At 36.2% G+C, this 25,382-nt stretch overlaps 1 protein-coding gene across 1 annotated transcript; it reads right to left on the bottom strand.

Annotated features, from left to right (window-relative positions):
• Window positions 1-11,183: 11,183 nt before the first annotated feature.
• nit1 (nitrilase 1) lies at window positions 11,184-25,311 on the bottom strand. The gene is made up of 6 exons (XM_028803297.2): window positions 24,989-25,311; window positions 21,858-22,109; window positions 18,299-18,402; window positions 17,552-17,688; window positions 14,669-14,794; window positions 11,184-12,011 (listed from the first exon to the last, which is right to left on the bottom strand). The coding sequence occupies exons 1-6, from the start codon at window positions 25,072-25,074 to the stop codon at window positions 11,739-11,741; spliced, it is 978 nt and encodes a 325-aa protein (XP_028659130.1). The 5' UTR covers window positions 25,075-25,311; the 3' UTR covers window positions 11,184-11,738.
• Between the last annotated feature and the right edge of the window lie 71 nt (window positions 25,312-25,382).

The following is a 25,382-nucleotide window of genomic DNA, read 5'->3' as shown; positions in this document are numbered from 1 at the left end:
ACAGTCTGGCCACCAGACTATAAACAGTTTATATAGCTATATATATATATTTTTTATCCTGCCTCTCCAATTGCTCCATTCAGTGTACTTGCTTTTCCCAATCTGAAGTACCGTTGGCTTGGCAAGTAATAAAGAACAGCCTTCTGCTCATCACCTACATGCTCTCCTCTGAATACGTACTCAGTCAATGTAAGCCTAATGACGGCCCAAAGTATCAAAATTTAAAAATAAAAACTGAAATGAAGTAAATGTGGCTTACTTTTATTCTCTTTCTATTCAAAATACAATAGATAAGGAAACAAATTATACATTTCATTGTGGGATTTGATTGACAGTATCCATTTTCATTATTTTAACACTCAGTGAAGAGCCATTTATATATATATATATATATATATATATATATATATATATATATATATATATATATATATATATATACTGTATATATATTCACGGCATTCGTAGTCTGTGTCACAATCTGATTGTATGGGTGGTTACCTACCAGGTAACGGTTGTGGTTGGCCAGCAATCTGCTAACATCCGCCGTGGCGCAACGTTAGGGGCATCGCCTCTGGCGCTGACGTCCAAGGTTCGATTCCCGAGAGGGAGTGCAGTGGAGTGTGTACACCTGATGAGCCCAGAATGAGGGCGAAACACGTGTCGTGTACTCTTTGCATTTATTTGACAGTAAACTATTTCAACCATTCTATGATCTGCTCCTCACAAACTGAGGGCACCGTGGCGGATGTTAGCAGATTGCTGGCCAACCACAAGATTAAACAGATTTTAATTTTCATGTGAAGTGTTATGTTTGCATCCACGCAACGTATAACTGCCTGAGATTGCATTTCATTTCTTTCTCTCTATTACATAAAATGACTTTTTCGAATGTTTGGTTCTGAGGTTTGTTAACTGTCTTTGCAAAAGCTATTCTAACGGGAAACTGTTAATGTTTTAATACAAATGGCATATCAAGATCTCCTTTGCTGTCTAAAGTTATCCGCGGGAGATGTACTACATTACCTTTCCTGGATATCTTTCGTTCTGCAGTAATTCGTGCGGTGGAAGATCGGATGGTGTTAACGATTGTAGATATTTTTCATGATATTGTAAGTTGATGTCTTCATCTTCCACACAATCACCACCAACTGTTTCAGCATAGTCTATTGATACGCATTTAACCAATGTGCTGTGTTACCGATCGACATTTTTGACGTAAATTCGTTTGGCTTCCTTATTTCTCGGTGCAGGGACTGCCCGTATATTCATTGTTTCTGTTGATAACCCTTCGTGATGAAATTCTTCGATAAGATTTGGACATAATACATCTTCTTTAATTGGGAACTTAAAGTGAGGAAAACGTTAACATTTATAAGAGCTGAGAGCACAGGAAGTGTGTCTGACAAAAGCATCTACAAGACTGAGAAAAATCTTTTCCAAAAAGTCACGTCTCGTCTCCTAAAAAGTCTTGTCACGTTGAAAGATTTTTTTATATAATTGAAAGATATACAAATAATTGCCTTTTCAAACATTCTAAACGTTAAACATAACAAATTGGGACAGGGCCAGATGTTTTATGTATATTATAGCATTGTTTGGCTGTACTATTGTTTATTAGAATTTAGATTAAGGTGGTCAGGTTATCTAAAGCATGGAGAAACATCAGGAAACAAGCTCAATTCATAATATCTGGGATGATTTGTACTTAATAGATTGTAGTTGGAATGACTCAACTCAGGAAACAAATGTTAACATGCAGAAATAAACCAGGAAAGAAGCTGTTCAGTGTTTCGGATGGATGTACTTTTATTAGCTGAAAGGGAAGTTGTCAATTGTTTCTCTGCTTGTTTCATTGTTCTCTAGTTGTGCGAGTGTTCAGTAGAGCATAAATGACAGCTTGTGACACTTTCATAAAAATGATAAAGCAGTGCAATTTGTTCTTGGTTATGTACAGATCTAGAGCCAAACAATTTAAATATGAAAAGTGTCAAAACCAGGAGCATATGAGGGATGTTGAGCTATTTCAAGTGTGCTTTCTCTGCTGCACTCTCCTTATGATGACAGTCAACCTCTTGTCCCACGTAAGAGTTTTAAAAACGTTAGAATTTTGAAGTACACACTTTTTGTTGTTACTTGTTTGCATCTCTCTCTCCATTGTTTTATTAAAATTAAAGCCAAGTTTCAATTTCTGTTAGGAAACAACAGGATTCTTTAGAATTCATTAGATCTACATTCTCATCTGGAACATTACATGAAATTATGCTTCATTAGCACACCTGCTACTGCCTGATGGTAAATTATATTTTAAAGTTGAGAACATCTAAATGAATTCATGTATCACTTTGAAATCCTCAGCATTTTCTTTTTATTTAGAGACAAATCATTGTTTTTTATTTTCTTTCTCACATTCCATTCTCCTGGTCTTTTGCAACTTACTGCATTCCGACTAAACTAAGGACCCTGGGAAAATGTTGGTAAATCACGTTCTGACCTTGGTTTTAAAGATAACGTTTTACTGGTATGAAAATTGGAATTCTGCCCTTTAGAAGCCATTTGTAGCAAGGCATTACTTAATGTGTCTTCCCAAAACACGAAAGCCAAGTTACACTGGAATGGTTTAAAAATTAAAATGCCGGTGTTCTAAAAGCCAAGAATGGACAATAGTCCATTTGAGTCAAACTTTGCTGCTGACTAACAGACTTCATTCTCTCTGGGAGAGGTTGAATAATTCTATAAATAAGAATGAGTTAAAATTGGAGAAGTCAGGAGTGCAAAGATGAGAGACTACTACAAGGTTCAGGGCTGTAACGTTTAGACAAGGAAACAATGCCATGTATTAAACTGAGGAAAGGGTGGAAACTTGCTTTATCTTAATTTTAAAGGACGCTGTCTGTTTTTTGTGTTAATCAATGATAAAACAGCCCAAATAAATATGTTAATTTTCAATACTTTAGGTAATACAGTCCTTGAAAAAATCTATGGTTACAGAATACTTTTTTTAACTACTCTATATTCAAATTATTTCACTTGGTTTTACATGCATTTCTTTCATAAACCCATTTTATGTAACAAACTAAATGTGTTACGTCCAACTGGTCAAGATAATGAAGAAACAGGATTGAGGTGTGGACGTTCATTCGTCTTCTAGGCACCTGAGCAAATGTTTATAGCGTGATGGGTTGCCAGGCAAGAAAGCTTGGCAGAGGACAAGGACACGGCCCAGCAGGATCTTAACAGAGTGAAAAGTCGCCCTGGCAGTGATGACACGGTCAGTGTTAAAAAGAAAGGCACTGAAAGGAAAATAAGGTGGGATACTAGGGAAGGCAACCTAAGAACAAACAGTTTAGGATCTTCTGGAATACTAGACTGCTGCCACATAAATCAATATAAGGGAAGCCTGGCTTGATAGATAAAAAGAGGGCGAGACCACAGGACATTGTTAAGAGGGCATAATACCTCCCAGGTCACAGAAGGCAACATAGGATATGGGAGGCCTGGCAGGACCCCAATTAGGTGGTAGCACATGGTCCCTGAGGAGGAAGTCTCTGTAGCCATCTTAAACCAGGTAGTCCAGTGAGTACTTTGATATCTGTAGATGAAAAGGTTAAATTACGTTTTCTTTATTCACCTCTCTGGATAGCTAAGGGTGGGGATTATCTGATCTGTTTAACATAAGATGTAGTAGTGTATGTTTTGCTGACTTACACTTAGGTCCATAAATATTTGGACAGAGACAACTTTCTTTCTAATTTTGGTTCTGTACAGTACCACAATGAATTTTAAATGAAACAACTCAGATGCACTTGAAGTGCAGACTTTCAGCTTTAATTCAATGGGGTGAACAAAACGTTTGCATAAAAATGTGAGGCAACTAAAGCATTTTTTTAACACAATCCCTTCATTTTAGGGGCTCAAATGTAATTGGACAAATTAAATAACTGGAAATAAAAAGTTCATTTCTAATACTTGGTTGACAGTCTGAAGTCTTGAACTCATGGACATCACCAGATGCTGGGTTTCCTTCTTTTTACTGCTCTGCCAGGCTTTTACTGCAGCGGCTTTCAGTTGCTGTTTGTTTGTGGGCCTTTCTGTCAGAAGTTTAGTCTTCAACAAGTGTAATGCATGCTCAGTTGGGTTAAGATCAGGTGACTGACTTGACCATTCAAGAATTTTACACTTCTCTGCTTTAATAAACTCCTGGGTTGCTTTGGCTGTATGTTTTGGGTCATTGTCCATCTGTATCATGAAACGCCGCCCAATCAATTTGACTGCATTTAGTTGGATTTGAGCAGTATGTCTCTGAACACCTCAGAATTCATTTGGCTGCTTCTGTCCTGTGTCACATCATCAATAAACACTAGTGTCCCAGTGCCACTGGCAGCCATGCACGCCCAAGCTATCACACTGCTTCCACCATGTTTTACAGATGATGTGGTATGCTTTGGATGATGAGCTGTTCCATGCCGTCTCCATACTTTTTTCTTGCCATCATTCTGGTAGAGGTTGATCTTGGTCTCATCTGTCCAAAGAATGTTTTTCCAGAACTGTGCTGGCTTTTTTAGATGTTCTTTAGCAAAGTCCAATCTAGCCTTTCTATTCTTGAGGCCTATGAGTGACTTGCACTTTGCAGTGCACCCTCTGTATTTACTTTCATGCAGTCTTTTCTTTATGGTAGACTTGGATATCGATACGCCTACCCCCTGGAGAGTGTTGTTCACTTGGTTGGCTGTTGTGAAGGGGTTTCTCTTCACCACGGAAATGATTCTGCGATCATCCACCACTGTTGTCTTCCGTGGACGTTCAGGTCTTTTTGCGTCGCTGAGTTCACCAGTGCTTGCTTTCTTTCTCACGATGTACCAAACTGTAGATTTTGCCACTCGTAATATTTTCGCAATTTCTCAGATGGGTTTTTTCTGTTTTCGCAGCTTAAGGATGGCTTCTTTCACCTGCATGTGGAGCTCCTTTGACTGCATGTTATCTGTTCACAGCAAAATCTTCCACATGCAAGCACCACACCTCAAATCAACTCCAGGCCTTTTATCTGTTTAATTGATAATGACATATTGATGGACTTGCCCACACCTGCCCATGAAATAGCCTTTGAGTCAATTGTCCAATTACTTTTGAGCCCCTGAAATGAAGAGATTGTGTTAAAAAAATGCTTTAGTTGCCTCACATTTTTATGCAATCGTTTTGTTCACCCCACTGAATTAAAGCTGAAAGTCTGCACTTCAACTGCATCGGAGTTGTTTCATTTAAAATTCATTGTGGTAATGTACAGAACCAAAATTAGAAAAAAGTTGTCTCTGTCCAAATATTTATGGACCTAACTGTATAATGTATGTATTGTAATATAATCATCAAAATCAGTTACATATACAATTTAAAAGAAGTAAGATAACCCAGCCCCTGGATAAAAACTTGGCTTCTTTATGGCAATGGAGGTCCAGATAGTGCAGTGTCCTCAAGAGCTCAGTGAACCAGAGACTTCATAAAGCTACTTCCCGATCTCTCACTTCATAAGCTAGGTCAGAAGCGACTCCAAAAGGGAGTTTAAGGCATTCAGTTTAGTGTCAAGAGATGAGTTGGGTTGGCTACTCATTGTTGGGAGAAGACATACCCTGACTTTAAAAAGGAGACGGAGAGAGACAGAGATGGAACTTAAGTAGGAGAGCTTTCTGGTACATGTAAGGTGGAGGTAATCATGGAGTTGAAGTTAATGTTAACTGTCATTTATGGAGAGGTAGGCAAGTGAATGACCCATTCCACCGGTTAGACAGGGGTCAAGATGTGTTCTAGCAGGGTTCTGACTATCTTAGGTTTACTTGTACTTTTTGCTCATCTTGTGTTTACTTGTCAATTACATGTTTAACAGTAAAAAAAAACTACTTTTGTCCTCCTTGGCGTTATTTTGGGTGAATTGTGTTGCCATAAGGGCCGTTTTCTATCACGACTGGTTTTCACATTCCAGCAAGACTTCATCAGTCACTATGATTATTTTTCATAATTTCTCACATTCAAAACTTCCTTATCCACCTATCCAAGATCAGCTAATGCATAGTGTTTTTCAGAACACTGCTACACAAACCACTCTATCGTTCTTGCTTATTCTTTCACTTTCTGCTTAGGTTAAATTTTCCTTTCATAAATTATTTCCAATGTAATATGTAGGAGGTAGGCTCTAATAAAACCTCCAAAGAAACTCTTAAAATGTGTTAATTGTCTGTGATTCCAGTAAAAGACAGCTTGCTAATTCAGTATTTATTTTAGTTCTTACTCATCTGTTTGTTTATTTGTGTCTAAATTTACCGGCTAATGCATTCGTTCTCCCTTTCAAAACTCAATGGAATAATGCAGTTTGCACTAATTGTGGCCTACATGAATACACCATTGATACACAACAGGAAATAATTAGCAAATCCCATAAATTACTTAAATTACCCAAAACTAAACATCTTAATATAAACAATGTTATTCTAGTGAATTTTTAATTTATACACAGGTATGAAATAATAAAATTAAAGCATTAAAGTAGCATTAACATCCAGCTGTCCTGAAGGTGCTCTTGTGCCTTCCCAGTGTCCTTTCTATGGTACTGTATGTGTACAAGTTAGTCTAGAAACTAAAAAGACATAAGTAGAAAATGGTTCCTGCAATATTTACAGGTCCACTAGCTATTTTAATGGCAATGAGGGTGTTGCTCTCTGGAATCTGAATTATAATATGTTTGTCCATCTGATGGCAAACAACGACCTTTACTTTATATATCCTCTTTACATACTGTAGTCGACCTCATCCCAAGATGCTTTAAAGGCACACAGTTAGATGTGTGTAAGGAAATAATAAACCCTAGCCATGATGCAAAAGCTGGATATTTGACATGCAAGTAAGAATTTCTCTGTACATGTGCTAATAATGACTTGAACTATAAAGCAGATTTAACGTAAAATGCCACTGTTTCTTCAAGTGTTTCAGTTCCTTGTCTGGGTTTGGGTAGTCAACTATTGATCTTTTTGAGCAACTCCAGTCCAGATTTTGGAAAGCAGACAGTGCCAAAACTGCTTTAGTCCAAGAAGTAAATTATTTGCTTTTAAATCTTTTTTTTTTTGGTCCAGTGCCTCCTGAGTCACTGGTAAAAGAAAAACCTCATATTATGATATACTATTTGACTTGTTTCGATGTCTAGTTAAGCAAGACATCAAGCATTTTGGGGTGTCCCCCTATGTTTAGTCCTCTAGACCCCAAAAAACACAAATTTTAAGGCCATTTTTGGAGCTTATTTTGTGAGGGAAATTACACTCTTATTATAAAGTATAAACCAAAAGGTGTCTTCAGTAAAAGTGATCAGAAGGACTTGAAGTTGTGCATGTCACATCAGTCGACCCCAGGGGTCCACGCCCCTAATGGGACACAAGAAGTGAAAGTTCCTTTTTTTCACAAAATTTAAAAAAAGGACCATTGATGAAGGCATGTGGAGTGTCATTTTATACTATTTAAATTATAATATTTTTGATAGTTGATTCTTTTCACAGTCACTGCAAGAAGGTTACAAATGAGAACTTTCAAACATAAGTATGTGGCATATCGTTTTAGACTATTTCAAGTTCAGTGATTCTGAATATTGTGTTATTTTTAATCCTTTACTAGGGATCTACCCCACTATGAACCTTTATCAGAGGATGAAAAATAAATTTCTATTACAAATGAGAATATTTAGACATTTTAATATTTCAAATATAAGATGTAACTATTCTTGTTTATCCATCCATCCATTATCCAACCCGCAATATCCTAACTACAGGGTCATGGGGGTCTGCTGGAGCCAATCCCAACCAACACAGGGCGCAAGGCAGGAAACAAACCCCGGGAAGGGTGCGTGCGCGCGCACACACACACACACACATACACACCAGGGACAATTTAGGATCACCAATCCACCTAACCTGCATGTCTTTGGACTGTGGGAGGAAACCAGAGCACCCGGAGGAAAGCCATACAGACATGGGGAGAACATGCAAACTCGGACCCGGGAAGTGAACTCAGGTCTCCTAACTGCGAGGCAGCAGCGCTACCACTGCGCCACCGTGCCGCCCATTCTTGTTTATTCTTATGAAAAAAAAATGAATTTGGTCAGTTTACAATAATTAAGATTTTTCAAATCTCCAACTGTACCTACCTCTCTGCACAGGTGTACCCTGAAGGCTCTGTTTTAGGCTATTTTGATTCTTCTTATAATACTGTATATACTCCATTTTTTGATAAAATTATTCATAAATTAGGCATACCATTTCATATGTATGCTTATTACATTCTGCTTTATCGCACTGTAAGTACTTCTACATAATAAACATTATACAGTAATCCCTCGCTATGTCGTGCTTCGACTTTCGCGGCATCACTCTATCGCGGATTTTATATGTAAGCATATTTAAATATATATCGCGGATTTTTTGCTGGTTCGCGGATTTCTGAGGACAATGGGTCTTTTAATTTCTGGTACATGCTTCCTCAGTTGGTTTGCACAGTTGATTTCATACAAGGGACGCTATTGGCAGATGGCTGAGAAGCTACCCAACCAGAGCGCGTATTACCTATTAAATAAAACTCCTCAAATATATTGTGAGCACGGGGGCTGTTCGCACCCGTAGAAGATACGGCCACTCCTCAAAAAACACTGAAAGATTACCTTCACATTGCTCTCTTCCTTGCTGGGCTTAAATGTGGCTGCTTGGTCAAGCGATATGCTTCCTGCACGGTGCTTCGCATACTTAAAAGATCAAACAGCACGTATTGATTTTTGATTGTTTGCTTCTCTCTCTCTCTCTCTTGCTCTGACAATCTGTGCTCCTGACGGGGGGGGGGGGGTGTGAGCAGGGGGGCTGTTCGCATCACTAGACGATACGGACGCTCCTCTAAAAAAATGCTGAAAGGCTACCTTCACATTGCTCCCTTCCTAGCAGCTGCGTTGTCCAGCGGTGCTTCGCATACTTAAAAGCCCAAACAGCCCTATTGATTTCTGATTGTTTGCTTTTTTCTCTCTCTCTCTGACATTCTCTGCTCCTGACGCGCACTCCTTTGAAGAGGAAGATATGTTTGCATTCTTTTAATCGTGAGACGGAACTGTCATCTCTGTCTTGTCATGGAGCACAGTTTAAACTTTTGAAAAAGAGACAAATGTTTGTTTGCAGTGTTTGAATAAAGACCCTGTCTCTCTACAACCTCCTGTGTTTCTGTGCAAATCTGTGACCCAAGCATGACAATATAAAAATAACCATATAAACATATGGTATCTACTTTGCGGATTTTCACATTTCGCGGGGGGTTCTGGAACGCAACCCCCGCGATCGAGGAGGGATTACTATAAAGATTAATAATACAGATTGCTTTAATTAAATATGTAGCAATCTTTATTGATTCATTTCTTTTTGTAACTGTTATCTTGTTACATGTTTTATGCTAACTATTGTCTTTTAAGTTGTGTTTTATTTTATATACTTTTAAGATGAAAAAATGTCTTAAACACTGGTTGTGTAAACAGGCAGTAAAATACAATCCTTGAATCCATGGAGTACCTAAGGAGAATTAATCTGGATATGGGAAGGACAAGCAAACTCCACACGTACAATGATTTAGCTGGGAATCTATGTCAAGTCTCCGGAACAGTGCAGCAGTAACATTATTTATTCTACTACTGTGCTATCCTGTACTAATTATTTCAAGACAATAAAATCTCATTAAACCCTTAAGTAATGCTAACAATACAAGCACATTACTTAGACATGACATTAAACAGATTCAAGACAAGTGACACATACATTATCTTCAGCACTACCATACACAAACTACAGAAGCAGACACAGGGCATGAGTACTTTAATATTAATATAAAAATATACTGTTTAACTGATAATTCCTTTAGTGCAGGACAGGAAGAGTAATACTTTCGTAAAGTTGAAGGGAACTACAGAGGATCAGCAATGCGGCTTTATTTTAAGTTTGTCATTTAAAATGATAAGTCTACAAACCTGTAGAGGTAAATTGAAACTATATCTACTACTTATCAACTGTGTTTTTTTTTCGTTCAATTTCTCTATTACAGATTCAGGAGGAGGCAGAGCCTATTCTGACAACATTATATGCATGGCAAGAACCAACCCTGAAAGGAATGTCAGAACTTTGTAGAGCACATTTACACACATTTACCCTCACTTGCCAATCTTAACATACACAACTTTGGAATGTGGGAGAAATATGAAATACCTAAAAAAAAGCCCACGCAGGAGAGAACTGGACCAACAAGTTGAAAACAGCAAACTGGAACTGAGAGAGCAACACTAACATAATACAAAGTTCAAATTAAGTTTATCACATACACACACTGCATCCTTAGTAACTTAAGTACAGACTTCCACATCAGACTGCATCCTGTTTATGAGAAAAAATAGTCACCGACAACTCTCATAATGTAGGTGTTCCTCCTTGGTGTTTTGTAAATATGACCATTAACCTCTCATCCAACTGAATGTTCCCTTTGGATTTCAGAGATTCAGATATAAAGATACTTAGTTTGTCAAACTGCTTAAGATGTCTACTTTCAAAATCACTGGGCACCCCATGTGTTATCTTTACTATTTTAAATGTTGTTGATTTCAGAAATAGAAGATGAGATTAAAATAGAAATATTCTATACTATGAGTTTCCTGACTCAACAATTATGTACGTGTGAGCTCTTCCTGTTTCCGTATGGAGATTCTTTGGATTATTTTGGATGCCTTTCACATCTCAAAGGTGTGTACTGCAGTAATTGGCAAACTCTAAATTGGGCCACTGTGCTAAATGGGACTGTGGTTATGTGGATGAAAGAGACCTGGGATGGGTTGAGGACTTATCCTGATAACATCTTGCATTTAAACAATGTGGTAAGATAAAATCAGTACAGTATTCTAAAGGCATTAAGCATAATAATGTAAACTTCTACACAAAACTACATTTCCCTTACCTGAACATGGTGAGTCACATAAGCAAGAGGAATTAGGAACTCAGAAAGTCACTGCAGAAACAATTTTTTGTCATGTCCATCTACCATTATAAGGTTTCTCACAGATCTGGTAAGTCTTTATTCTCAAAAACACTATGTCTCAAATGAAAAAATGAAAGCAAAACCAAGTCTAAGACACACTGGAATGTCAAGGAGAGCATTTACTCAGAAACACCAAAAACAGTAACAGAGTGATTTTCCATCTTTGTCACACAACACTGGTAAGACTCATCAAGAAATAATTTAACATATTTAAGAGAATTCAAACCTATCTTTAGAGATATCACAAGTGCTGCTGTAAATTACTAATATTTACTCTTTATATCAATACCCATAAATACAAAGGATTTATCTGATGGATCATTTGAAACATGTACTGGTAAGTCGATTTCTTTACGGAGTTGAACATACACAGCAGAAATAAGTGAAATATATTAGTTGATGACCAACTGAAAGTATGAGAAAGCAAAATGGAGGCACAGTTGAGTTATAGGCTTACACCTGCTATATTGCATTATATGTGGAGACAATGCTCTTTGCTTGCATTAAATTTTCTTAACACGATAAATGACCTTTTTCCAGAAAAATTCAATTGAGTAAAGTTGACATTTGAAAGTTAACCGTGGTAGTCTTCTGAGTAATTCCGAAAATTGCATTTGATTATGTCATTTAATGACAACACAATGTTACATATTACTTCATAAGTGTTGCTTCCAGTCATTGAGGTACAGTTCATTCTCCCGCCTGTGTTTCTGGACAGGCATGTCTGTCCGCACTCTTCTCAGCTTGTTCAAGTCAATTTCTGCCAATGCATAGCCTGGTTTATCTCCTCCACAGCGTCCAATGATGTCACCCCAAGGATCCACAATTAGAGAATGGCCGTAGGAGGTACGGCTAGAATTGTGCCTGCCTACTTGAGCTGCAGCAATTACAAAAGTCTGTGTCTCAATCGCACGAGCACGAAGTAGAACCTACCCAAGTACAAAACAAATAAAGCAAAGTAAACAAAAGACAATAAAGAAGCCTCAAATCCAAAGCTAAAATCCCAAAAAATGAATCAATAAAAAAACATTAAAATGTGTTAAATAACACTCTTCAATAGATATACAGTTACTGAATAGTATTTATATTTTAGCAATACAAATGCAATTTTCAGGTCTTTTTAAAATCAAAAATCTAAACCTACCTGGTCTGACCATACCAGAGAATAGCACAGATAAAGATCAAGCTCAGTTAACAAAAATTACATTTTTGGTCTGACTTCTGTTTAGACACATTGTTTCTGTCAATAGCAGTATAGGATCAATGTCAAAACCGATGTAAATATAATGAAATAATCTGAAATAATGAATTTTACTACTGTCTCAAGAAACAGAAATACTTAATGAAATGTTATGATTTAGCCAAGTTACATATCTCATTTCCATAATCAGCACCTCTTCTCTGTGGTGCTGTCACAGTTAACTAAGCTGGTCATCTACCAGTACTTCTCCATATTTAGTTTTCAAGTACAGTCAAAAAGTAATGCTTACAACTTTCATATATTTTTATATTAGGTATAATGTTTGTCTTAAATATAATGATGTATTTCAACAAATTTTAAAATCAGTTAAAGATAAATCCTATACAATTACTAATTATTAACACAGTTTATGCCTTAAACATTCTACTTTTTGCTCTTATTACTGAGATTTTGTTCAGATTACAATTACTCACTCCATCTTCAAGACCGTTACTTATATCGGATGATTTCAGCATTTTCCTCAAGTGATCTTAGTCTTGGAAAAATGACACTTTTTCATTCTTTCTTTCTTTTTTTTTTCTTTTTTTTTTTTTTTTAGAAAAGTGCAAGAAAGTTGTATTTTTTCAGATTGGTGTATTTGTAGAATTATGATGTTAAAGTGAAAGTTGTACAGCATGAAATAGGAAACATTTTTGTTTCTCAAGTTTTGCTTTTTTCCTTAATCACAAGAATGTCTGTAATTCTAATTACTATTATAACACTGAAATGGACAGCTGCTACAAATCTGAAGATGAACCCTAGAATGGCCACCAAAGTACAGGGAGAGGGCCCTGAGTGTCACTCACATAATAATGAAGCAACAGAAACTAAGTAAATACAGTGCATACCTTGATATATGTGTAAGAGATCCAATCATAATTGGTGTTGGAAATGATTGCCTTCTTTTTGCAAACACAGATCAAGATGGTGCTCCATATTGGCAAAGGTATCCGCAAGCATTGTAGGTGTGATGGAAGCAATTTCCTGTTCAATGTTTTGCTGTAATTGTGTATGAGGCTTGTTCTTGTACACTTTTCCATTCAAGTGCTCACCAAAGGAAGAAATCTGGAAGTGACAGATCTGGGGAACAAGGTGGCCATTGTTCCTTTGAAAAGACCCGATTGCCAAAAACAGATTCAATTTGTGTCATGCTGCAAGCTGATGTGTGCCAGGTTGTCTCATCTTGCTGGAAATAACCTTCACTGATTTTACAGTCATCCAGTTCATTCACAATAAGTCAAAAAGAACGCAATGCCTCACTCATTCATATATTTATCCAGGAATGCTGCGATTTTTATTTCGTTTGGATTGTTTCATTATTAAGACAGTAATACATTATAACTTGGGGCCTCATTAGAATTACCCTGTACTTTGGCGGTAAAGAGCTAAAAATTGGTACTATGATTATGCAAAAAGTGCGGCAAAAGGAATTGAGAAGAACTCTCTTCGATGCATGGGTTGCTGCAAGATGTTGTGTAATGGTGTGATTTTGGAATTATTTTCAAGAAACCAACGGGGTTCTGCTTGTCAGGTAAATTGTGACAAATGTTTAAACTTGGTGGTGGTACCAAATGCAAGGCACTTACTATACAAGTTGTGGGAGTGTCTCTTACTCTGCCTATTAATTAACATAAATAAAACAGTAGAAAGTAGGAAAGTACTGCATAATCTGGCATGGTGCATAGGAGTGAGAGAAGGCTGATAAAAATGGAATGTTACACAAAGTTGGAAAGGTTCAAGATGAGAATCAGGTAGGTATGGAGAAGCACAAAAAGAGTGAGGAAGACAAAATGTCACAAGAGAGATAAGATGGACAGGGAGGAAATAAGTGACGCAGTCAAGAAAAAAAATACAGTTGAGTGGAGGTGGAATGGTTTAGGCCAAAAGGAAGCCCAATGGCTATATGACTGAAAGTGATATAACAAAAACATTTATTTCTATGGCATATTTTTAAGTGCTTTACAAGATGTAAAAGAAATAGTAACAAGAAAATATAATTTTAATTAGGTAAGAATAATAATGAATAAGTAACAAAAAATAAATCAATATGAGCTTAAATAACAAAGATACATAATCCATAGAAAGGGTGGATAACAAGAATATCTGTCCCCCCCTGAAAGGCCTAACCATGAAAAGAGGAGGAAGTGAATTTGAAGGATAATAGCTGTTAGTCTGATATTAAAAAAACACTAACAAACTAGTGATAAATACACCATGAAAATTTTACAACGTTCCTAACAAGAAAAAAATTAAAAGTATTAACAAAACGGCCTCAGAAAGAAATTTCATTTAGTGTATAGAACAAAACAGAAATTTAAAGACATTACGTGAAATTATTTTACTGACCTCCCAATGAGCAGTTCCAGTTGCTACTGTAAAAGCTGAAGGATACGTTAAAATCTCGGCCCCCTGTCGCATAAGTGCCAATGAAAGCTCTGGAAACCGCACATCATAGCAAATAGCCAAACCAAGCTAGGAAAAAGAAAAAGAAAACATAAAATTCTTGAACTAATGAAAGATAAAGGCTTAACTGATTACTCTCTGAAATACATCAAATGGGAGGTTGAGATGACCATTACTAAATACTATATTTTCACTTTATAGTAACAGTTTCTGAAGGCCATTCCAACAACTACACTGCATCTGGTTTTAAAAAGCCAGTGCTAAAAAAACAGAAGCCACACACTTTGTTTGGTCGGTCAGAGTTTGATGGAGTCGATGAATCATGTACAATTTTCAACTAATTAAATCTGGTGGTATTTATCTTTATAGCAGGACTGTGAGTTGTAAAAATTGGTCATCAGTGTCTCTTCAGCCAGACTAGTGGCAAAAGCATTGGAACTGATCAGGAATCATTCAATTTGATGTATAGCTAGTGGTAGTAATGTATTACTTTGTATGTATGTATTAATTTTTAGAGTAGCTTTTTATTAATGATACTATTTATTTTTACTTGAAGAAAAAATGTGATTTTATCCATTACATTTGTGTCACCATTGTTACTGTTCCAATTAACTTATTGTTGTAACTTCCTCCTTATGGTCAGCTTGCTTTTTCTGCGGATTTCTTTGATTATTTTCAGCTATCAGTCAGTTTAGCCTTCTAGTATTGATAGCCAATAGCTAAGCCTATTGCTTTCTGATAACTAATTATGTGATTTCATTGGTAATAACTGGCTATCAGTCACAGTTGACCTATTAACAGACAGCAAGTTGATCAAATACATGCTAGCTATTTTTACGGAAGAGCGAATTGCAAAGAAATTGGTGGAGTAACCCCTGGCCTCCAATTTAGTGGACTGAAAAAGGGGAATGAGAAAAAATGATAAATGTTTTAGGATAGAGCAAATGAACTCCACCTCCAACTTACAAAAACACATGGCTATAAGTGGTTGGTTCTATCCTGTTCAGAAGATAGCCTACCAACTTATTCTGTAGGTAGACTAGTATCAAACTTAGCCCTGGAGCATCACAAACTTTCTAGCTATACTAGATGACATTAATTGTAAAACACTAAACGTTTAAAGATTTCAAGTCAATCTGATTTTGGTGTCCTAAATAAATAGGTACTTCTATCACTACTAGGAATCAAAATACCTGTACTAATTAAGTAAAAAAGAACATTATGTTTCTTAGTGTGTGGATCAGAATACAATAGTTAGCTATCCTTAACTTAAGTTACCATCTGAAGATGACTGTATTTTAAACAAAGCACTTTCAAGTCTGTTAATTCTGAAATGCTGAAGGATATGGTCTTAGCTGCACAAAGCTTTGACTTTTGAAAATATTTATAAGTTGTTGAAAAACTAGTTAGTTTGTATAATATAAATAAAACTATTTAAAATTATTTCTTTTTATTTAATCACTAGCTATTTCAGTTTTATTGGATATAGCAGAAACAAAGTTTTGTTTTTTCCTATTTTCTTAGTTTTTCTTTGCTTCAGTTCACATATTTTATTTGTAAGGCATTGTACACTTGCTTTTTCTAGGTAATCTTTACTTTGACTTGAAAAAAGTGTGCCTGTGAATTACTATACCAGGCAAGATTCTTGGTTATACAAACTCATGAAGAAATCCAGCTTGTGACTGGATGGGTCTTAGCTTGAAAAGACAAAAAAAAATGTTCATCCATTGCAATAAAACTTAAAATAAACTAAAATTTCTGTGAAATGCAACAATGGGATCAAGTTGCCACTGTAATTCTGTGTTAAGATGTATGCATAAGATAGAAAACTCTAGTGTACCTTTAAAACATAACTTGCATATTTTGTGTGTTTATTTCAGATTACACACTTCTATCCTTTACCTTTGTCAAAAATAAAAACGATTAAGTATTTTATTTTTTAACCCTTCTTAACTGAAATTGGAAAGCACAACTAAACCTTGAGGTCTTACTTTCAGCTTCTATAAAACAATCATAATATTTGCAATCACTATGCATGAATAAGTCATTGACCAAAAATGCTTACACAAAAAAAAGCATTTTGTTGGGAATCTTATACAGTTATATCTCTTCATTTTTATAACTTATTTAATTCAAAAAGCTGCCTGCCTGGTGACAGCTTGACATTTTTGAGCTTCATGTAGACACAAATTAAATAAAAGGTAGGACTGAATACCTGGGAAAAATGATTGCTGGAAGAACTGTTAATTTACAGGCAAAATACTTCCAAAAGCTTGATGGCAACAGTGGCAAATACCAATTTAACCTTAACAGGAGAATATGAATCGGTTTTGTTTTGAACAGTATGTGTTCATTCAGCACATCGCTTGTACACATTGTAAAAAAAATCAGAGCAGCAAAATAATTTGTCTTCCAGAACTAATTATTTTTAACTACACATGAAACCAATAAACTTAATTACCCAAACCTATCTTGGCTACATCACGCTCAAGGCTGAAAACACCTCTAAGTCAAATATAATTCCATCCCTGGGTACACTTGTACACAAACCCACATTCACAAAAAGGCCATTTTAGAGTCAACAGCTAAACAAACATGGTACCAAGAAAAAACAGATATGGACATAAAGTAAAAGTGCACACTGCATGCAGACATTGGGACAGAATCTGAAAGTAGGCCTTTGCATCTATGGAGTAGCAGCAGTAATTACTGTCCTACAAGTTCTGTATATGAATGAACGGATGGATGGATACTCTTGATCTTCCCCTATTTTTGCTGAAAGATGTAATACTAAGACTATTAAAACTCATTCTTAATAAATTTTACCTTGCCAATTGGTGACTGTAGGGGTTCAAGTATTTTTGGCCCTGGAATAGTGAAGGCACTTTCTCTCAGTGACACTTTTTTCTCAGGTAGTTCCACATCAAATAGATGACACTTTCGGTACACTGCCATGATGCTCCCTGAAGAAAAAAAAAATTTCATTTTAGTAACACACCACATTTTCCACTGGGTTCAATGACTTCTGGTGTTAATACCACTATCTGTTTATGTCCTAAAACAAAATAAGCAAGTTTCATTTTTTTACTAGCTTGAAAGCATTTTTAAAATTCAAGCATATATAACAAACTCACAAATACAACAGAACTCAAATTACCCAACATAAAAGACCAAAGACAACCTAGAGGCAAATATGTGATGATATGAAATATTAATAGCAATTCTAAAAGATACAGACTGCAAGAGATTTTGTAAATCTATTAAAAATAAAAAACTGAATTGCAATGACATAAGTATTCAGACCCTTTACTACGACACTTCAAATCTGGCTAAGGTTCATCCCATTCTATTTGCCATAGTTGAGATGTTTCCACACCTTGCCTGAAGTCCACCTGTGGTCTATTCAATTTATTACACATGATTTGTAAAGGCACACAGTTGTCTGTAGAAGGTCTCACAGCTGGCAATGTGTATCAGAGCAAAAACCAAGTCATGAGTGTGAAGGAATTGCCTGAATAGTGTAAAGACAGGGTTTATTAAGACACTGATCTGGGGAAAGCTACAAAAACTTACCTTCAGAGTTGATGATCACATGACTGTTGTAGATTCTTCGATCTGTTTCCCATGTATGCCCTCGTTCATGAAATCCACCAAGAGAAACCCAGATTCCTAGGTCCCTGAAAAGAGGTTACACACAACATTTATAAAGCAAGAAATTTTCCCTTTAAATAGTGAAAAGAGTCATACTTAAGAAGATGGAGTATCCAATGTGTTTCAAGATGTCAACAATGATGCATATTATACCTGTATATCAAATGCACGTTTAAAAATGAACACTTCAAAGAAGTACAGCAAGTTATATGTCCAAAGGACGAAAAAGTTGACTATAAGGGCTTTAATGCCTAGATCATACCAGAAACTAAAGGACTGCTAATTGGTTACAGTTATAAAAATTATTTGCCTGAGAGCACTAAAAACGTTTTGAGAAGAAGCTTGTAGCTGGGATGCCCTTTGTTAAAAGTTACCATGGCTTCTTTTTCATGCGAGTTTCTACTAGATTATTTACTCTAAATTTGGCCAGCATGACCCTTCAATAGATTGGCATTGTACCCATCAGTCGCTCCTGCTTTCCACCTGAAAAGCTGTTGAAAACGTTTCTGACTCCTAGCCACACTGCAATGGAGAAGGTCAGCTCAGATATATGTCTATAGATATGCTGCTGAATGTTTGATGCTCTCCTAAAACTCATAAAAATGAAAATATATATCACTCTCCTATGTACTGCATTTTAATGCAAAATGGACTAAAGAATTTTCTAGCATTTTAAATTACTGTAATATTGTAATACATTAACTAAAACTATCTACAGTATATAAAGTGTACATTGTGATACAAACATGAGACTTGTGCATTTAAAATTGGCAAGTAAATAATGGTGCCGTGAAACTTATTAGGTTAAAGTCTACAACAGCAGATCAAGGGACGATTCTTTGGGAATCAGAAATCATGCCAAATGGTCCTCTTAGTAAATGAAAGTGCTTCATACAAGCATTGCTAGGTAATATGGAGAGATAGGATTACTAGCACATTTTTGTAAACTGGCCTGCAGCTCAGGGGCACAAAATGACATATTGTAACGAATTAGGAAAATATTTAAAAAGGTAATAGTTTGATAATTGTTATTTGGTCGTGTCCAGATAACATGGTCCTTATCAGTACCACCTGGTACAGACGGAAATGGTTCCGTTTCCAGAAGAAGCCCTCATCTGTATACTCCTATTGGTGTTTCCCTACAAACAGTAGATTAATAACCAAATAACTGAACACTCCAAAACATGTCTTCTGTGTCTCCTTCAGCACAGTGATGTAGGTGGTGTTCAAGTAATAACAAGTTCAAAAAGGACAACTGGAAATAAAATTTTATTGATAACTTTATACATGTTTTATTACTGAACAACATAAATTTTAAAGTCCTGCCTGGTGACAGCTTGACATTTTTGAGCTTCATGTAGACACAAATTAAATAAAAGGTAGGACTGAATACCTGGGAAAAATGATTGCTGGAAGAACTGTTAGTTTACAGGCAAAATGCTTTTGGCATGATGACAACAACAGTTTTTCACACTGAATAACTGTCAACTCTAAACTGACCCAGTGCTAACAACTGTGTTATGACCTGCAATAGGCTGGTTAATCTCATTCATCCAAAAATAGATTAAGAAAGTTTGAAAAAAGAGAGATGGGTAGATAAACAGGTGAAAAAACGCAAGTATGTTTATGGATAAAAAACAGCAAAAAAAGAGGAGAGCAAGCTATACAACAAAACAACACTTTCAAAATGATATGGGGATTGATGACCCCAGTATACAGGTGCTGGTCATAAAATTAGAATATCATGACAAAGTTGATTTATTTCAGTAATTCCATTCAAAAAGTGAAACTTGTATTTTAGATTCATTCATTACACACAGACTGATGTATTTCAAATGTTTATTTCTTTTAGTGTTGATGATTATAACTGACAACTAATGAAAGTCCCAAATTCAGTATCTCGGAAAATTAGAATATTGTGAAAAGGTTCAATATTGAAGACACCTGGTGCCACACTCTAATCAGCTAATTAACTCAAAACACCTGCAAAAGCCTTTAAATGGTCTCTCAGTCTAGTTCTGTAGGCTACACAATCATGGGGAAGACTGCTGACTTGACAGTTGTCCAAAAGACGACCATTGACACCTTATACATGGAGGGCAAGACACAAAAGGTCATTGCTAAAGAGGCTGGCTGTTCACAGAGCTCTGTGTCCAAGCACATTAATAGAGAGGCGAAGGGAAGGACAAGATGTGGTAGAAAAAGTGTACAAGCAATAGGGATAACCACACCCTGGAGAGGATTGTGAAACAAAACCCATTCAAAAATGTGGGGGAGATTCACAAAGAGTGGACTGCAGCTGGAGTCAGTGCTTCAAGAACCACCACGCACAGACGTATGCAAGACATGGGTTTCAGCTGTCGCATTCCTTGTGTCAAGCCACTCTTGAACAAGAGACAGCGTCAGAAGCGTCTCGCCTGGGCTACAGACAAAAAGGGCTGGACTGCTGCTTTCTGATGAAAGTAAATTTTGCATTTCCTTTGGAAATCAATGTCCCAGAGTTTGGAGGAAGAGAGGAGAGGCACAGAATCCATGTTGCGTGAGGTCCAGTGTAAAGTTACCACAGTCAGTGATGGTTTGGGGTGCCATGTCATCTGATGGTGTTGGTTCATTGTGTTTTATGAGGTACAAGGTCAACGCAGCCATCTACCAGGAAGTTTTAGAGCACTTCATGCTTCCTGCTGCTGACAAACTTTATGGAGATGCAGATTTCATTTTCCAACAGGACCTGGCACCTGCACACAGTGACAAAGCTACCAGTACCTGGTTTAAGGACCATGGTGTCCCTGTTCTTGATTGGCCAGCAAACTCGCGTGACCTTAACCCCATTGAAAATCTATGGGGTATTGTGAAGAGGAAGATGCAATACGCCAGACCCAACAATTCAGAAGAGCTGAAGGCCACTATCAGAGCAACATGGGCTCTCATAACACCTGAGCAGTGCTACAGACTGATCGACTCCATGCCACGCCGCATTGCTGCAGTAATCCAGGCCAAAGGAGCCCCAACTAAATATTGAGTGCTGCACATGCTCATACTTTTCATGTTCATACCTTTCAGTTGGCCAACATTTCTAAAAATCCTTTTTTTGCATTGGTCTTAATTGATATTCTAATTTTCCGAGATACTGAATTTGGGACTTTCATTAGTTGTCAGTTATAATCATCAACATTAAAAGAAATAAACATTTGAAATACATCAGTCTGTGTGTAATGAATGAATCTAATATACAAGTTTCACTTTTTGAATGGAATTACTGAAATAAATCAACTTTGTCATGATATTCTAATTTTATGACCAGCACCTGTATGCTAATGAAAATAATGGCATCTTTCTAGAAAACGTTTCTAAAAATATAGAAAACATTTCAGCTATTTGATGTATTACCTTTTTGCTGTGACTTTTGTTTGTAAGAAAATTTCATGAAACTTACCTAGTCTACCTTTACTCTCTACAATTACAAACATCATTGAACTCTTACCTAGTCATCTGTGAGTAACGTTGAATTGTGTCTCCCTCCAATGTCTCAGAGAGCTGCAGAGTTTCCTCACGATTTGTTCCAATGTAATCAAAGGCCTCAGGAAGGAAAACCATGCAGGCTCCTTCTTTCTGGGCCTGTTGTACCAGCTCCTGACAAAGACTGAAGTTAACATTCTTGTCAGCTGTAGAGGTCACTTGACACACTGCTGCAATTGGATTACACGAACTTGTAGTCATCAATGATGAAGACATCCTATACAATGAACAGTTTATGCAAAGAACAGCACAAATATGAATTGCTCATAAAACAAAATTGTTACACTTTCTGTAAAATTTACCATTTCTACATAATGTACTTTGTTTGAAATGCAAGTACATCATTCAGGGAGAATAAAAGGCTATTATACTTGAAATAGTGACAATCCATGAAGACGAATGAACCACTGTATTCTGTAGACCAGTGTATAAAAATGCATTTGGAGACTTTAGCTGTAGTTATACAGTTGTATTTAAACTTTCTTTGCTTGTTTTAAACATTAAAATATGGATATTTAATACAAATAGTTAGTAAAAAGCTTAAGTTTTGTTTAAAACATTAAACAATCCAAGTGTCTTGTCTGTATTTTCTCTGCTAGAGTTACCATTCAAAAGAAATATTTCAACCTATAGGACACCAATCTGTCAAACATGCTTGATAACCAAGTTGTCCCGAAATCTCATCTTGACATTTCTTAAAAGTTCTCAGATCACCCATCTGACTCAGTTATATAGTTTGGATGATTAATTCCATATTTCAAGAACTCTGTGAGTAAGGATGCATTTCTTAGTGGTTGTCTTTGATAAGCTCCTCTTTACTTTCTTTTACTTTCTACTACCATCCTACAGTAGTGATTATCTAAGTGAAGCTTTCAGAAATATTGCGGTCCACAGGCATAAATCAAGCGGTCTTCAAAGTGGGAGTCATCAGAGCAAAGTGAATTTTACAATGCTCTGATATATTAGTCTGTTACATATATTCTTATGTATTTATGTATAACAATTTTGCTGCCACCAGACTTTCACATTGCTAAATTAAGTTCCTCCTGTTAGTTGTATGGTGAACAACATGAGTTTCCTAAGTAGAACAGCAACATCTACTTCAACTCTATTCCTTCTTGCTTCTCTCCTGTCAACTTGTTGCAGTTACACTGTGTCTCCTTCCTTCTTTCTAGACACTTCTTCAAACTCAGTCTCTTTCTCAAATCCAACCGATCACTACAACTGCCAAGGTCTCTTCTTCAAATTCACATTGATGGCAGCCTGGAGAGCTTGCCTCTGGTCAACACAGCCCTTTAATTACAAGTGACTGCTGACATACATGGTTTCTGATGCATCATTACTCTCGGGTTGTTTTCTGTTATACTATTTTCATGTCCAAGAGGTTATTATACTGTATATCATAAGAATCTGAGACTATGAAAAGTAAATTTAAGAATGCTGAACCAGATTATTAATTTGTTTTTCCAAAAAGATATTTGTGGTAAAATAAATTGTAATGCTAAGAGGTGATTTTTGGCTGTAGGTGGTCTGCTGGATCTTTGCTGGGTCCCAGAGAGTTTGACAACTACTATGCTAGAGTAAATGGGTTCAGTACCTAATGAGAAACATTGCACTTGATTAACTTTAATATGTTACTCCAGAAACTTCAAGCTGGTTATGTCAAATAATTACTAGATGAGGCAAGCATTATGATGTGTTAGACAGGTTGCATTAATTTGTTTTATCCTTAATATTATTTGTTAATGTTCAGGATATTTAAGATATTATTTATTATTAGTTGCACAAGTGTATAACAATGACAAAACTGCTTCCCTTTAAAATTATGCATAATTTGTCTTGAGTGTCCACTCCACTGATTATTAATTTTCAATATTCCAATACAATTAAGACAGCAAAGAGAAAAAAGTTAATTAAAAAGAAAAGTAGAAAAAAAGAATTAAGCACTTAAAGCTACAGCAAGGAATTTTTAATTTCTTATAAATGTAAATCTCACACTGTTGCCACTTTCTGAATTCATAAGATGATATGGAAAGAGGACACCTAATTAAACTGTGAAATCAGTTAAAGATGAAAATGGCTAATTGTGAAATTTTTTGGAATTAAAATCTGCAGCAAAAGGGTTGAGTAAGGACTTAACTTAAACAGGGGTTCCTAAAGCCAGTCCTGGGGTACCACTGTGGCTGAGGGTTCTCATTCCAACCAGTTTCACAGATAAATGGTTCAGTCTTACTTTTAAATAATCAAATTGTTTAGTCCATTTATACTCTTATTTTGCATTTAGAAATATGTGCTAGCATATTTGAATGTAAATAAAATTAACAGATTCACATTTTTATCATACTAATAAATGTTTACTTTCCTTTACCACATTCTTTTTAATTAACACCTTACCCTGTGGAGTTCACTGTATTCAAATACTGAAGACTGGGGATGAGCACTGAAAACTGAATAGTAAAGCAAAGCCACTACTTTAGTATAAAAATCATTTGTGAGTTCAGCTATACAATCAGACATAAGAGTAACCCATTGATTTGTGAAAATGGTAAGAATGCAAGCCTAAAGCCACAGTGGTACACCAGGGCTGAACCCGAGAACTCCTGGAGTTGAGGTTTACTGTAGAATTGAAGAAACATACTGTTAATATTGACGCTAACTTTGTTTCATGTTAGAGCTACTGACAATTAAAAAAGAAGCACATACCATGACATCCATTTATCTATCTTTTTTTTAACATCAGACGGTCACAGGTTACTGTCACCATTAGCAGGCAGTCTTAAGGGGAAGGAAAGAGAGTAACCAAGACGTGCAAACGTTCAATGACTGGCAAAGAACTAGAGCACAGTTCCGTAATGTCGTGAAACAATGATTAGCACTCCAGTGGATTTTAAAAACAAACAGTACACCGGGTATATAAAACTATCAGTTGAAAAAAGACGCAGTTCCGAAGATGCCCACCACACGCAATCACTTTACAAATATATGCAGGGTTTTTTTTTTTTTTAATTAAAAATCACATGTATCTCTAGACAAATTGTACACAGCAAATTTATTTACACTGCACACCTAACACTTTTTAAATAGCGTGCATCTTACCTCAGCACACTTTTCTGAATTTCCTTAAGGTGAAATGTCGTTGAACGAACGTTTCGAAAACAGCATCTACTTATATACAATAACATCTGTGGTTTGGAAAGTCTGTTAAAATGTAATGAACCCTGCTTGAAAATCAGAGAATGAAGAAATTCACAACCTTTGCTTGCTCTTTGTTAAACATTAACATACAAAATGAATGCCTAAGTTAGATAATAATGTTAGAACTGTGTAATACTTAAACTTCGATCAAGGAGCAGGAGATTACTTATTAAATAATACTAAAGGTTATATGTAAATTGGGAGCTACAGAACCCAAAGAACATGACACTGAAAATCAAGTTTCCACTGCAAAGCCTCTACTGTTGTGATGATGTCAAACGCGTCTCTCAACTTT

The sequence above is a fragment of the Erpetoichthys calabaricus genome, chromosome 1 (genome assembly GCF_900747795.2).
Source record: "Erpetoichthys calabaricus chromosome 1, fErpCal1.3, whole genome shotgun sequence".
NCBI classification, from domain to species: Eukaryota; Metazoa; Chordata; class Cladistia; order Polypteriformes; family Polypteridae; genus Erpetoichthys; species Erpetoichthys calabaricus.
The sequence above is the reverse complement of the archived record's forward strand: the minus strand, read 5'-3'. Positions and strand labels throughout refer to the sequence as shown.

Excerpts from the sequence above, each read along its gene's own strand:
- nit1 (XM_028803297.2), bottom strand. The coding sequence starts at position 25,074 with ATGTTATTGTATATAAGTAGATGCTGTTTTCGAAACGTTCGTTCAACG. Across the intron at positions 18,403-21,857 it reads CGTTACTCACAGATGACTAG|GGACCTAGGAATCTGGGTTT; the intron begins GTAAGAGTTCAA and ends ACCTCTTTTCAG. Across the intron at positions 12,012-14,668 it reads CTGGAACTGCTCATTGGGAG|GTTCTACTTCGTGCTCGTGC; the intron begins GTCAGTAAAATA and ends GTACTTGGGTAG.